This window comes from Penicillium verrucosum (assembly GCF_028828655.1).
Source record: "Penicillium verrucosum strain IBT 35672 chromosome Unknown utg000001l_segment0_segment0, whole genome shotgun sequence".
Taxonomy (NCBI): Eukaryota; Fungi; Ascomycota; class Eurotiomycetes; order Eurotiales; family Aspergillaceae; genus Penicillium; species Penicillium verrucosum.
Window position 1 is genome coordinate 6,838,548 of NW_026643210.1, and position 15,320 is coordinate 6,853,867.

Sequence of the window (15,320 nt, forward strand, 5' to 3'; positions counted from 1 at the left end):
GAAGTATATGTGCATCCACGACCTGTTGTGTTGCTACTGCGATGCTTTGTTCTTTCGTTTCTGAATTCTCAATGCACAAACACTTGCTGGGTGGTCTTATTATTAATTCGAACGTGTCCTATCATTTTCTCCTGTGACATACGGGATTTCTTCATTCACGTCTTGTCGTTCCCTTTCTGTTTGCTCGCAGCTAAATGGGCTCTCGATATCAATCCCCAAGCTAGAATGCGACTGGTCTTGTGCAATAATAGTGAAGTCAGATCCTCCATGGGTCGATCTAAATCATTCGTTCCACGTACCTTTTCTATAAGCATGCTTAAAATATAAATTTTGATAAAAGCATGGTATACAGGTTTACTGCTTATGAGAGATTCGGAGATGTTTCACGGATTTCCACATCGTCTTATATTACACTGATAGCTACATATGTACCTAGTCTGAAAGAGGTTCGATCCAGTGAGAGGGATGGTGTGATGGCCTGAAGCGTTCACTATCTCTTCTTCCTCCTTAATAGCCAGTGAGCAACATCCATGCCTCCTCCCTTTCTCAATCCATCAAAAGAGGAACCCGAACTTAGCAGGAAGAAAGAGTCAACTGTCCCTTGCAGGAATCAGTCGAAGTCAGCTTGGGGCTCTCCTTGTCATCGGACTTCTCAACACCCTCGAACTCCTGGCACACGTGCTTGACGTCGGATCCACAAGTATCGCTGATCTCAGCCTGGTCGCCGTAGTTGGAGTTGATTCCAACAAGGGTAGGCACGTTACTGGCCTGGACGTTCTTGACCACGACGGTGCGAGGGCTCTTGCTCTTGTTGTTGCTGCAGTTACCGCATGAACGGTACAGCTTGCCGGCGTTCACAACGGTGAATCCATCAATGGTGACGGTTCCGACGCCGTTGTGCTGGATGACCTTGTCCTTGGCCTCCTGGGCACCTCCGCCCTGGATGAGAGCGTCTCCAGTTCCGATGATGGAAATGGCGTCCTATAAAAGACACATTAGCTTTGCTTGACCAGATACATACACATGGCCACATAGACAATGGGACGACTCACCTCGCAGACGTCACGGAACCAGACGTTCTTCAGGGTGCAGGATCCCTCGCAGTGGATGCCCTCGAGTTGGTCCGCTCCAATGATCACGTTGCTCAGGGATGCTCCGTCCTCCAAGACGAACACGGCGTTGTCGGAGCCTATTCAATTAGCTTCGTTTATTTTGGACGTGGCTTTTTTATGTGCACATACCGGTGTCATCGTCGTTGTCGCAGGGTTGACCACGGTCGTACTCCCCGTTACGAAGATCAACATCGCCCTTGATCACACTGGGAGAAGGCAAAGAGACGATGTCGCCCACGCGAGAGGGAATGTTGAGAGTCTGGGCACTGGCAAGGCCAATGAGACCGAGGACGATGGCGCTGGAGTGCATTTTATTGAGTTGATGATTGATGATGGTTGGTGATGGTTGATCAAATCGAGGGTCAACGAGGGACCTTTTATATCTTTGGAGAAGATCATAACAAGATAGGACAGGACCCAGGGAGTACTGTATCAGTTAGATTTGTTGTATACAGCTACTGGACTCCTCAACACCCTTGAAGAAATTCAACGACATCTGACTGGAGGGATTCGATGCATTACCCCACGGCTGTAAATTGTTATGCAGAATCCATGTCCCAATTCGGCCGGGGTGCACATTTCTACCTCAACCTTTTTGTAGGAATAAGACATTTTCTGACATTTTCTGACATTTTACCTCGATATCATCCGCCTCGGCGCTTCACTCTACTATGGAGCCAATACAAAAACACAATTATAGTGAAAATGCAAGCCAAGATTCCGAAAGTATTGGCATTGTGGCTGTGTATATCATCTTGAAACTACCCACGCCGTTAAAAGATCCACCAACCAAAGGGCTAGACCTCTTTTTAGCAGGCTTTCATAATTTCATAAAAGATAGATATCACAGCTTACTGGGACTAGGAAGGCTACGAAAAGGAATCGATTGCATCAGGGAGGCGAGAAAGAAACTATGAAAAAGCCATGGAGATTGATATGACATCTAGTTATGGTCCCATCTAGTTATGTAGCTAAGAGCTAGATTCATTCCCTTGTCGAAGGTCCACTCTTAAAGCATGCTAGGGTTCCTTATACGCACCCCACCACGCGCTAGCGCTCTTGAGGTCGGTTTGGGGACCCTTGGAAGACCTCTGCCGGAGTTTACCCGCAAGTAGCAAGAGACCGGAGCATACGGAGTACTCCACACAGAGAAGTGAAGATATCAACGTGGGAGGGTCCAACTCTGCCATCTAGAAAAGCTGCTGAAATTGGTGGAAATATAACCTCCCCTTTCGGCCTTGGCGCTGAATGCCAAGATCGGGATTTTCTGTTGAAACCCCGGAACTCTTGGCAGGAACTTACTCCTGATGTTTCGAATCATTCCAGGTTGTTCCGACGAAGAGGTACGTCAACAGAAAGAGAGTTAGGCCTCTGTTGAACTTGCCCTTGCACCTTTGCCTCGTTTTCTCTTGTGAGCTTCTAAGGGTTGGATTTTGCTATGGAGTAACTATATGATCTTTCGGCAATACGGAGTACTATATAGCACTGTGGGACTGAGTACCCCTTTAGGTATGATCTGCGTATGTGGGCTAAATACTCCGAGATCAGTAGACATCCACTTGGATAGGTCGACGGGTAGGTCGACGGGTACTCCGGACCCCTGGGGACTATCCAAGTGGGCAAAGAGAGCGGAGTCTGACTTCCGGACCCGGGGATGATTCTGATCACTCGAAGAGTCCAGGGGTATGGCCTGTCTGGTGATGTGTCTCAGCACAACATTGGAAGCTGGCCTGATCCCGGACCGAACCTTTTTACTCGGAAGGAAGACCCTACAGCCCTGGAGGTACATACAACATACTTCAAACATGAGGTGGTTCTCCTCTACGCTGGGAACTGTGATTGTTTCCTTACCTGCTTATTAGAGTAGCGGGTATATAGCCCGATGAGGTGGTAGTCTAGGGTTTAGGTGGCGATAATGATATAGAGAAAGGAAGTGAGGTTCTGAGTCTGAAAAAGTTCCAAGTAGTTACCGCGGACTATGTCATATAATTTTCAATACACGGGTCCCACATTCCAATTGAGAAGAGACAATTTTGCCGAGGTGGTTTTATATAAAAGGAGATTGTCTTGAGTCGAACCTTTCTCATTGATCCTAGTCATAATGATATGGATTAAATGCCACACCGGCGCCATGCAGGAAAGATAACAATGAGAATGAAGAATAAAAGATAGAAAAGAAACTCCGAAAAAGATATGACACCTTGATAGCCAGGAATGACCCCTAACAAAGAAGTCAAAATAAGAAATACATCATTAAATGGAAAGCAAGGGCCCATCGTATGTATGACACGACATTGCGAAGATGGGTAAGGAGAGGACAAGGGGTGACCGGGGAGAGAGACAGAAAAGCGTGAGAGCAAAGAGCAGTGCACCAGGCAAAGAAAACACAACGCGATCGCATGGATGCTAATAATAAAAGGTCGTCAAGTGAATTGAGCCATCTCTTCATCAGAGAGTTCGCAATTCACGCCCAGCAAGGGCGATGCAAGGAGATGCGATGCACCGAAGTAAAACAAGAGCAAATGTTGGTATTAAAAGACGTAAAGGTGAGAGAAAGATCAAAGGCCCTTGAAGAATGGACTCGCCTCAATAATATCTTCATCATCGCAGGCAAAATCCCATCCCACAATGCGAGGGTCCACACTGGCACAGATGAGCTTCCGTGCGTCAAACTGGAGTTTGAACACCCTCGTAGCTATGGCGGACCCTTGAGGTCTGCGTTGGTGACCGTGGTGGTGATGATGGTGAACAGGAGGTGGGTGGACTGGCACAGAGTTGATAATCAGAGGAGGCACAAGTGGTGGGTTGTCACGACCAGCGACCAGCTGCTGGGGGTCGACATTGCCATTTTGCCCGAGTGTCGCCAGAGCCTGTGCTGCTTGCAATTGTTGAGCCTGGGCAGAAACAGTGGTTTGCGCCAGTAGGCTGAGGCTCGCACGAACAGAGTTCGTGACGGCATCATTGTGTCGCAGTTGATGACCCGCTGTCCACCTGTTATCACGGTCTTTGTGCCAGATTAAGATTGACTCGTCGTAGGAACCGGACACGATACGGGCCCAGCTACTACCTCCACCACCGGGTGGGATTTTTGCTCCCAGAGCAGGGATATCGCGAGGGTCCCGTGATCCCGTAGTGTTCGGTTGGTAGCCATTGCGGCGTTGCTCCCGACGACCCATGCCAACGTCCAATCCGGCCTCTTGAGCGGCGAAGAACGCATTTTCACAATCTTGCACTTCTCCGCGCAAGGTTTCATCGGCACCTGGACCATCACCAAACCCTGCTTGAACGGTGCGAACGAGATTACTATGAGCCCGCAGGCACGCCACCTCAGCTCCGGTGACATGATCGTAGATGCGAACAGAGTTATCATTGCTCCCACTGACGATTCTTCGGCCGTCGAACTCAACACATGCAATGCCTTTCTCATGGCCCATCAAGGTCTTCGAGCATGCACCAGTGCGGATGTTCCAGACCTTGATCACTCGGTCTCCAGATGCTGTCACAATATCATCACCATGAATCTGCATTGCATTCACGGCAGCTCCATGTCCTTCCACAGTCATAAGCAACGTGTAAGGCTCTAGAGTTTCGTATGTACCATTTGCAATGCCGGCTTCAAGAAGGCTCGGTCCAATTTTGCTGGTATCTACTATCCATCTAGGATATGTGGCGCCTGATCCATGGCAGACACGCGGATAATCCTTGCTAGTTGGTAGAAGATCTCGGCGGTTCCATACCTTTATAGTTCGGTCTTTGGAACATGTTACAAGGTAACGATGGTCGAATTTGAGATTGAGCACCGAGTCGAAATGCGCGTTTTCAATTTGACGAATCATTTCTCCCGTGGAGAATTCCCATATGATGATGGACTTGTCGCTGCTGCCAGATACGATGATGTCTTCTTCGGGTCGAGGATCAAATTGCAGGCAAAGTACGGACTTGATGTGTCCCACCAGCGGGGGGTGCCACAGTCTTTTGGTATCCAGGTCCCAGACTCGCACAGTCCTGTCTCGGCTCCCACTGACTAGCCATCGGCCTTCGAACTGGATCGCATAAACGCATTCCCGGTGGGCCTCGTCTGGGTGACATGGGTCAGGAAGTTGAAAATTGGTATAGCGGCCTTGATGCCAATTTGCTTCGAGGCGCCTACGTTGCTTGTAGACGTGGAAATAGTTGACTTTAGCGCTTCCATTGGTATCCCGCATGAGAAGTTGCGATTGTAGAGGTGGGTACAGCGGCGAAGAAGATTCGGGAACATTAGTTGGCAGAATGGACTCTGGGGCATCAACGAACGAATGTGCAGATTGGTCGTCATCATCAGTCATGTGGTGATCGCCTTCACTATCGGCCACCGGTGGAACAGGGTCAAACACGGTCGGTCTTTGGTTTTCATCGTTTCGTGAATCGAGCCAGGTTGACGGCACGCGCTTTTTCTGCTTAGGTTCCCCGACATCTAGTTCCGAGTGTCGTAGGCGGGACTTCCGGGTCTGAGGCGACATGGCCTCGGAATGTTCTTGCTCAAACGCACGAATCGCGCCCGTGTCCATTTCCCAACCTTCATGGATATACTGGAATTTCCACAGACCCGAGTCAAGGATACGTTCACGCCATTCGCGGGATGCAAGCGATGCATTCAGAAGCGTCCGAACGTCGAGGTAGGTAAAGATCTCCCCTGTGATTTCCGGGGGAAGCCTGGTACATGGGTCAATATGGAGGATGGGGTTAAGTCGTTCAACTACTGCGGCGATGTTCGAGGTTCGTAGAGATCGAAGAAGGCTGTATGCGAGCTCTAGAAGTGGGGAAACGGTCGGTTAACAAGGAAAATCGCAAAAGCGACAAGCAAACGAAGCGAATGCTGCGCGCTCATAGTAATCACCACAGGGGGAAAGGGAAAGGGATATCTTACCAGCTCTGCCGGCCTCGGACTGGGCGAGCACCCAATTTGGAAGTGCCATGACATTGTCCGATCCCAGATCTTTATCGGCCTGACTTCGAGTATCATCCGAATAGCCTTCATCTAGCCTAAACGAGGGTGACAGAGAAGGCGCGGAGAGCTCGGGGACTGTAGTTGTCTTCAATTGCAGCGTAGGAGGGGCTTGAGCATCGGGAGCATCGGGAGCATCGGGGGCACCGGGCAAGGGCTCACCCTCCATTGATGCGGGTCTTCAGAGGGGTCTGCACCGAGCTGATGGGTCGCCGAGATTAATGGGGTTGTGCGATGGCTGCGAAAGGGTAGGAAATTTTAAGCCTTGGAGTGATTGTAGAAAAGTAATAAATGAGAACAGGGTTGGGAAAGGGAAGGAGGTTGAGTAGATGGATTGATCTCGGTGCAAGTCACGTCACGTTTGAGCGAGACAAGGCGAGACAAGGCCCACCTGATTGATAGAGCGCAATTATCGCAGTTGCAAAGTGGGAATAAAATAAAAATGGAGAATCCGAGAAATTCAATTTAAATCAGAAGAAAAAAGAAGAAAAAAAAAAAAAAAGGAATTTCAGAATTTAAATACACAGATCATAAAGAGCCCATCACTCGAAGTAACCTTCCAGAATGAATATGTAGGCGCGCGTTAATAGATGAATAGGTACATTGTTTCCTTTGTGAGTCACGTGGGTTGCGTCTATAGCTTGCTTATTGATTATTGAGAAAAGTGGGTTATTGACAAAGAGAATGGAAATATCAATCAAAGAATAGGGTCCATTCATTCCTCCATGTCTCACATACCATTGTGTTGCTGTAGAAGTATGTTAGGAAGTAACTTGTAGTATGTAGGCTGTCCCATAGCCTACGGTTAGAGGGCATACCCCATAGTTAACTAACTCGTTATCTAGTTAGTCCGGGGGGGGAGAGTACTAGTACTATTCTGGAGGAGATAATAATGTTCTAGAGCAGAAATATTCTAATAACTACCTAGTTATTGAGTATGTATATATTTCCCTATCTAGTTTAGTGGATGTACCTTTTGTATGCGAACTCTATATAAAATGTACTACTGTACGGAGTACTATGCATGGGTATGAATTCTCCAACATCAGTATGGAGTACCGCTCTCTTCTCCAGCCTTCCTGCATTTCAGTCCTCCAGCCCAAAATCAGGGTCTTGGATTACCCAGCCCCAAGGCCTTCCAAGGTTAGGCCGGGGTGAAGGGCTGCTGACACAAGCAAAAGCCAACTGCCCCTCTCTATATCACACCGCCCCATAAAACACACGCTAAACCCTTTGAGGCAACTGAACAGACTCCTTCGGCTCACCCTCTCTCCAAGGATCGTATTCTTCTGTTTCATCAGCAGAATTCTTGTCTGTTGTGCTTGCTCTTGTCGTTTTGGTTCTTGGCCTCATTTAACCTGCCGAGTCCGTCTTGTTTTTGGGCTTCTCTTATTCTACCATTCCGTGCGCCCCCCTTTTTCTCGGGACGTCGATTGTCCTCCGCTGAGTCCTAGTGACTTACCTTTTCGCAAAGGTGTTCCTCCGAACTCTCTTTAACCTGATTTGACTCGTCTGCCCGGTTGCAGCAGTCATTCAACACACCTGAATCCACACACCCCATCGATTGGGACTGGCTGCAGGTCGGAATATATAACTCGAGCCCCTCCTTTTCTTCCAGAAAGTGACGGTGCGTCGTATTTGATATCCGTGCTATTGGTTCAAACATATACACTTATATTTATCACCTGTTGTCTCTGGTTTCGAGGGCGCTTCCCGGGATACGCATCTAAAACAATCACGCCTGCGACCGAGAATCGATCGTATCGCTGTTGGTTTCCGGAATTTGGACCGAAACCCCTATTTGACATTCTCCCTGCGCCGCGCAGCTCACACCCACCCGGGGAACTCATGATCGTCATCTCTCTACCTCCGACGCTCGTCGATCCCTCCGAACCTATCCCTCTTGGGTCTGCTGTGCAGATTTAAGTTGAGCCTGGCTGGTCTAACTTATCTATATCTGGCCCTCGAGGAAATCCGATATGATTGACTCTTCAGCCATGAGCGGCGCTCCGGTCGCCGAAGATAACATCATCAACCGTCGCGGTGGTGAATCGATCTACCAAAGTTGTGTCAATCTGAGGAGGCGGCTATCCGAAGTTCCCAACTTTGAGTCATACCTGCAAGAGATGGATGATGATGATCGCATAAGAGGAAATACAGACCCGGTGGCTTCCTTGTGGAATTGCCTCAGAGATGGCTATCCACTGTTGAGCATTTATAATGCATCTGGTCCTGAGGAACCACTAGAAATTGATACTGGCAAGGTAACTGAGGCAAAGCGTCCCAAAGCGGCGACATTCAAGTTCCTACAGGCCTGTTTACAAGAGCTGGAATTTCCTCAACAGGATTGCTTTTTGATCACTGACCTTTACGGCGAGAGTACCACCGGGTTTATCAAAGTGATCAAAATGGTCAACCGTGTGGTGGACATCCTCGAGATGCAAGGCCAATTGAAGCAATCTGAATTTCTAGAGGCTCCCTCCGCGAAGGCCAATGTGAAGCTTACCAAGCGAGAGCATATTCTGAAGGAACTTCTGGAGACGGAGCGTGACTATGTTCATCACCTGCAGAATCTCCAAGCGCTCAAAAAGGAACTGGAAGAGACGGGTGCTTTGACAGGCGATGCGAGCCATCAGATTTTCCTCAACTTAAACAACTTGCTAGACTTTGCCCAACGGTTCCTGATTCGCATGGAACAGCACTACGCCCTGCCAGAAGAAATGCAGAACTGGGGTCAACTTTTCTTCCTGCATGAGGATGCTTTCCGCCAGTATGAGCCTTTCATTGCCAATCAGATGCGTTGTGACGAAGCCTGTATGAAAGAATGGGACAAAATCCAAAGTGCGCCACGCCATATAGATCTGCAACAAATGGTCGCTCAGCCGAAAACGCTCAATGGATTCTTCGTGAAACCTTTCCAGCGTCTGACTCGATACCCGCTGATGCTCTTGGTAAGTTTGCTAAATGCTATGTTCAGGATTAACGAGCTAATATTGAGGGTGTCCTTCTCAGGAGCTACGCAAACAATTAGAAGACGAGCAACTCCAGGCTGATATCACGCATGCAGTCAATTGTATTCAGAATGTGTTGGACTTTGCCAACGAGGCAATCCACAAAGAACACTTGGCTGCGGCCGTAGTTGATCTGTCTGAGCGCGTGGATGACTGGAAAGCACTGAAGATGGAGTCATTCGGAGACCTTCTTCGATTTGGCACTTTCCAAGTCGTCAAGGGAGACAGTGGAAAGGATAGTGAGAGAGAGGTATGTGTCTTATGCTTTTTGGTTCCCCGAAATGGCACATTACTGACATTGCCCTCAGTACCATATCTATCTCTTCGAGCGCATACTTCTCTGTTGCAAAGATATCAATCCCAACAAGCAAAAGTCCAAGCTTATGATGCAAAAAGATAAGCCGTCTTTGAATGCGAAAGGAAAGGCTCGTCTTCAATTGAAGGGTCGAATCTACATGGCCAATGTCACAGATATTGTTTGCCTTCAAAAGCCTGGTAAGCACGACTCTTGGCCTGCGGGGTTAAAAAAAAACATGCCTCTAATTGATCCCAACAGGACTCTACCGTATTCAGATTTTCTGGAAAGGAGACCCTGGTGTCGTCGATAATTTCATCATCCGATATGTAAATGAAGACACCATGCGGAATTGGTACAAGGACATTGATACCCAACGGGCGATCCAAGCGGAGAGACGCACTTTGCGCAATACTGGTACATCCGACAGCGAGTTTACATACATGGAGGGCATGGCGCATATGCCCAACCCCTATCAACAAGAGTATGATACCGATGACGCCAACAGCAAAGATGCATATCATTCCGAATTCCCAATGAGCCGAAATGCATCCAGTACCAGTCTGAGAACCCGATCTGCCACCGGTGGCAGCACCACCTCTGTTCCTCACCCCAACACCCGACCACGCTATGCAGGAACCGATCCCACGCTTTCGGTGCACACTCAGTTCCCCGGCAACGGAAGCATGTCCCCTGGTGATCGGAATATGAGTTCCTACTTTTCCCCCACGGCGGAGACTCCTTCCACGAGATCGAGTTCTCAATCCGCTGGATTTTCTTTCAGTCGTCAGAATACAAATTCCACCACCCCATCCTCGGTTTGGAATGAGGAATCCCTCCGCTACACAGCACCAGCGTTGTCTCGTGTCACATCGCGAGAAGGGTCGACCTCTGGCGGATATTTCCCACCTCAGCCTCCTGGAAGAGGTGCTCAGCGCCCGTCATTGCCTCCACTTTCGGGCCCGCAAGCTCACTCTGCAAATGGCATGACCCAACGGATGCGATCGGCTAGTAGCCCTGATATTCACCACCACAATAACAATCCCGAGTCACGGCGTTACATGGGAGTGCACACTATGCAGACAGTTGACAACGTCCCCGTGCCACCGATTCCTGCGCACATGGCCAACATGAAAGCCCCCGTCAACCGTAGCCAGAACGGTTCGCCTACCAACAATCAGCTCCCCATTCGTACCCAGCCCCAACTCCACACCACGCATTTCAACGAGCCAGAATATAACGATAACCGTAATTCTGGGCAAATCTCTGATCATGCCACCTCGCCTTTGACCCAAGAGCCGCTAGAGGAAGGAGACTACATGCCAACTCAACTCAAGGCCAAGGTGAATTTTGAGGACAACTATGTTACGCTGGTAATCGCGACCAACATTTTGTTCCGTTCATTGACGGACCGCGTGGATGCCAAACTCGCTCGGTTCACCGATCGATCCATCGGGAGCAAAACCGTTCGACTGCGCTACCGCGACGAAGATGGTGATTTCGTCACGATCGATAGTGATGAGGCAGTCCAGCTTGCTTTTATGGAGTGGCGGGAACAACATCGTGATATGCTCTCCAAGGGTTTGGTGGGAGAGATTCAACTCTACTGCCAGGTGGTCGACTAGACCATTTCATTTCTCTTGTTTGCTTTCCCGCTCATTCTTGACTTAATACCTCCCCTTTGATTCCCCCGTGAGGATCGCATCGATCCCTGTCTTTTCAACGCTTTGCATCGCCTGTGGCGCTCGTTCTTCCATCCTGACCCTTACTGTTCCAACCGGATTGGCTTGAAACTGTTCAACAGCCCGTTCCTCGGCGGAGATACTTCTTTCTATCTCCCCCTTCTTCTTTGTGACTTTCAGCGAGCCACGCCGTGGCAAACATGTAGTTGGATTGTTCTCCGAGCATCTAATGATTTGTTTATGGCATGAATGATGTCCTGGTGACGAGGTGAAGGGATTGTCCTATGAAAGACCTCCCAATTGTTTTTGAATTTGCGTTTCCATTTCGCGGATTGTTATCTCTTTACTGATTTACTAGTATCTCAATGTCCACGAACGTATGAAGCTTCTATATGATGTATATGTCTATTGTTTTTTTTTTTTTTTTTTTTTTTTTTTTTATACGGTGGAATTCTACAGCCTTTTTCCCATATATACTGCGTATCCACTTGCCTATCTGATCGGGATGCCGTCGGAAAGCCGATAATTCTTGGCAGGGCCAGATCCAGTTACAGCTAGTAGAGCTAGAGCTAGAGTTATAGATCTATAGTTCTAGCTTATAACGATATTTATAGTTGTTGGAAGTATATCTAGTTATATCTATATCTATACATAGATATATACCCAAGTACCCAAGTAACTCCCGGCAATATCGGCTGAAAGATCGCCAAAAAGAATACTCCAACAATCTAGAAAATACCTCAAATGCACTATTAATGGATTGGAAAGCGCCTGGTGGTCCTGACATCCCGAGGGAATTCTGAAAGGGCCAAAGTCGGTGATTTCGTCGAATCGTCGCCCAGTATTTGCTGGCAAGCGTCATTTTATAAAACAAACCCGATTCGGTGTAAAAATTGTTCTGTTCTGTTCTTTTTTTCTTCTTTTTTACTCTTTACCTTCCCACTTCCCTAACGATTTTACTATTTTTCATAGAAAAGGGCCTACAAGCATTTTATACCAAAAACTCAGGAAATCCGCCAAGAATGTCGTTCTCCGGCCGCCGCCTGAGTATCCTTCGCCCCTCTGAGAACCGCCGCTCATCGACCACCAAGGATCTGACGGACAATGGTACGTGCATATGCATTCAATAGTTATCAGGTTTTTGATATGTCTGACTTTCAAAATTTTCAGAACTCCGATCAGAAACCCATCGGCAATTTCGAGCCGCTCACGAAGGTCACCGTCCCCACGCTGGTCTCGACGCTTCTCGTGCCTCCACCGGTGTCGTCTGGTGCACAGAGCGAGCCTGTGAACATGGCTACGCTGAGGATCCTACCGGCTGGGCCAATCTAGGCCAGGGAGCTCCCGAAGCTGACGACGAGATCGAGGGCAGTTTCCCCCGCCCGACTTCCATTTCTATCACCTCTGCTTCTCGGGAATACGGCCCGACCGCCGGTATCAAGCCATTGCGCGCCGCCGTGGCTCGTCTTTACAACGACCACTACCGTCAGGGCAAGGAGAGCCAGTACACATGGGAGAATGTCTGCATTGTTCCCGGTGGTCGCGCCGGCCTGATTCGCATTGCTGCCATCCTGGGCAACTCGTACCTGTCCTTCCCCATCCCCGATTACTCTGCGTACTCGGAGATGTTGACTCTGTTCAAGAACGTGCGTTATTCGGAAGAGCATGAGCTGAAGGCTGAGCTCGGATGTGTGTTACTGTTTGCTGATTCTCTTGCAGATTGCTCCCATCCCCCTCCCTCTCTCAAAGGATGACCACTACCACATTCACCCCAACAAGATCGCCGAGGAAATTGCCCGTGGCACACAGGTGTTGCTGACTTCCAACCCCCGTAACCCCACAGGCCACTTCGTGCCGCAAGAGGAGCTGGTGGAAATCCAAGACCTCTGCCGTGACCGCGCGACTCTCATCTTGGACGAGTTCTACGGTGGATATAACTATACAACGGGCTGCGACGGATCGACGATCAGTGGTGCCGCGAATGTCGTCGACGTCAACAAGGATGGTATGATATGCGCCCCCCCAGAACCTAATTTTGCACATGACCAAACTAACCCGAACGACCAGACGTCCTCCTGATCGACGGACTCACCAAGCGCTTCCGTCTGCCCGGCTGGCGAATTGCGTGGGTAGTCGGCCCCAAAGAATTCGTCGATGCCCTCGGCTCCGCAGGCTCATACCTCGACGGCGGTGCGAACGTGCCATTCCAAGAAGCCGCGATCCCGATGCTGGAGCCCTCGCTCGTGCGCACCGAGATGAAGGCTCTGCAGAGCCACTTCATGGAGAAACGCGACTATGTCCTGGGACGTCTCTACGACATCGGCTTCCGTGTCCAGGATATCCCTGGGGCTACTTTCTATGTCTGGCTTGATCTGACTTCGCTTGACCCGCCCCTGCCTCCTCAGGCTAACATCTCCGACGGCCTGAACTTCTTTAATGCCCTGCTGAGCGAGAAGGTCATTGTTGTCCCTGGTATCTTCTTTGACTTGAACCCTGCGAAGCGTCGTGATCTCTTCGACAGCCCGTGTCATCACTTTGTCCGTCTGAGCTACGGGCCTAAGATGGATGTGTTGAAGATGGGTCTTGATGGTATTGAGCGTGTTGTTAAGCGTGCCCGTGAGATGGGTGTGGCGAAGTGGGAGGATGAGGTTGCTGTTTCGGATGATTAGGTAGGACATTTGGTCCGATCTAGGGTTTGGTTGTTGTCAGGCTGTGCCTGGTCAACATCTTGACTGAGACGTAGTATAATAGATTGCATTCTCGCATATTTTTATATATTGTTTATTTGGCTTGCTACATATGTAGCTACGCTGGTAGCTGAGAAGAGGTGTTTTATAGTATTAGAAAGTCTTCAACACGAACACGAAGGCTTGACTCGACATGCACCACCTAGATTAGAGTATCCTATGCACATACTTTCAAACTACACCTTGTCTTTTCTCACCGATCAAATCATCCATACCTAACATAACGGATCACGAGGTCACCATTGCATACATATATGTATGTACCTGCATGAAATATCGATATCACGCAACAAGCTGCTCATGTGCTCCAAGCAGCCAAAAACCAGCCCATCAGCCGGGAGGAGTGGCCAATATCCCAATGGTCCAATTTCCTCCCACCCAGGCTCGGTCAAAATACCATTCGCCATGTGCCTATCTCACCGACTTACTGCTTATGGACTAGGGAGCGAGCTGTAAAAAGAAAAGGAAAGGAAGTACACAGTACATAGCACCCAATTCCCTCCAGCCAGGCACCAGCAAGCGCCCCCCTCCATTTCCAGTTTCCCCGAATCGTCTAGGCAAAACCTCCGGTGAAGGCTGAACCGACAACCCCAGGAATCCAAAGACTGCCACACTTACACTTGCCAGGATGACTATGCCTAGATAGGCAGCTGCATTGGTACGACATATAGCAACTGCAATTCACAGACCCGGCATCTTTATCCTGTCCGGATGGCGTCGCACAAAAGGCTTATAAACGCAGCCGTTACCAGTGTTGTACACCCGTGAGACCCTCGATATCAACAGATGTCCATGGGTTTACAACTGTAAGTTATACAGTAATTTGCTTGGCCGGGATATGGATATGAATATGGGTACATTGCCCCCAGTGTGAGGAGAGGATGGATAATAAGAGAAGAAATGAGCCAATGACAGGTGTCACTGGTGTTGTTTCGTCTAAAGTTTCCCGATATGGATTAGTGGCTTGGCTATTAGTGCCTAGGGCATCTTTTTTTAAAAAAGAACAAAGAGAAACCTTCCAAGGTTGGAATATATGAATGCTGACATAACTAGTTATAGCGTCCGTATTATTAGTGCAGAACTGATGATTAGCATTTGGACTTGACCCATAGGTAGAAATCAAAATCGACCATCTATGTTCCCATTGTACAGAGGATGTTCGTATAACATTGGCATTTCATGTACAATTGTAAGTACTCCGTTCTAGTTAGTTAACTAGTTAGTATACACATGTACGCGAAGAGCTAAGACGATTAATCGCGTGACACAGACAAGCAAAGGCAACTGTATAAAAACGAAGATCACACTGATCTGACTGAACCTTATAGTTTCGACAAGCACACCTCAACTTATCCAAGGAAAAGAACATCTGAAACAAACAGCTCTGTTTCGCTCTCGACACCCTTGGATGGCATGCATATTAGTGCAGAAGTTTATTCAAGAAGCAGAAAGAGCGAACGTTAAGTTGTGGAGTTGTGTTGTATCTCCT

At 48.7% G+C, this 15,320-nt stretch overlaps 4 protein-coding genes across 4 annotated transcripts; 2 read left to right on the forward strand and 2 right to left on the reverse strand.

The window, feature by feature from the left end:
* Nucleotides 1–573: 573 nt before the first annotated feature.
* N7516_002541 (pectate lyase) lies at nt 574–1,422 on the reverse strand (the record flags this gene model as incomplete). Its single annotated transcript, XM_057215261.1, has 3 exons — nt 574–981; nt 1,053–1,189; nt 1,242–1,422. The coding sequence occupies 3 exons, from the start codon at nt 1,420–1,422 to the stop codon at nt 574–576; spliced, it is 726 nt and encodes a 241-aa protein (XP_057077144.1).
* Nucleotides 1,423–3,670: 2,248 nt separating this feature from the next.
* Nucleotides 3,671–6,265, reverse strand: N7516_002542 (F-box and WD domain protein; the record flags this gene model as incomplete). Its single annotated transcript, XM_057215262.1, has 2 exons — nt 3,671–5,901; nt 6,019–6,265. The coding sequence occupies 2 exons, from the start codon at nt 6,263–6,265 to the stop codon at nt 3,671–3,673; spliced, it is 2,478 nt and encodes an 825-aa protein (XP_057077145.1).
* A 1,810-nt stretch (nt 6,266–8,075) lies between these two features.
* N7516_002543 (Rho family guanine nucleotide exchange factor CDC24) lies at nt 8,076–11,027 on the forward strand (the record flags this gene model as incomplete). Its single annotated transcript, XM_057215263.1, has 4 exons — nt 8,076–9,047; nt 9,109–9,357; nt 9,416–9,602; nt 9,664–11,027. The coding sequence occupies 4 exons, from the start codon at nt 8,076–8,078 to the stop codon at nt 11,025–11,027; spliced, it is 2,772 nt and encodes a 923-aa protein (XP_057077146.1).
* A 1,079-nt stretch (nt 11,028–12,106) lies between these two features.
* Nucleotides 12,107–13,753, forward strand: N7516_002544 (pyridoxal phosphate-dependent aminotransferase; the record flags this gene model as incomplete). Its single annotated transcript, XM_057215264.1, has 4 exons — nt 12,107–12,191; nt 12,255–12,730; nt 12,804–13,089; nt 13,152–13,753. The coding sequence occupies 4 exons, from the start codon at nt 12,107–12,109 to the stop codon at nt 13,751–13,753; spliced, it is 1,449 nt and encodes a 482-aa protein (XP_057077147.1).
* Between the last annotated feature and the right edge of the window lie 1,567 nt (nt 13,754–15,320).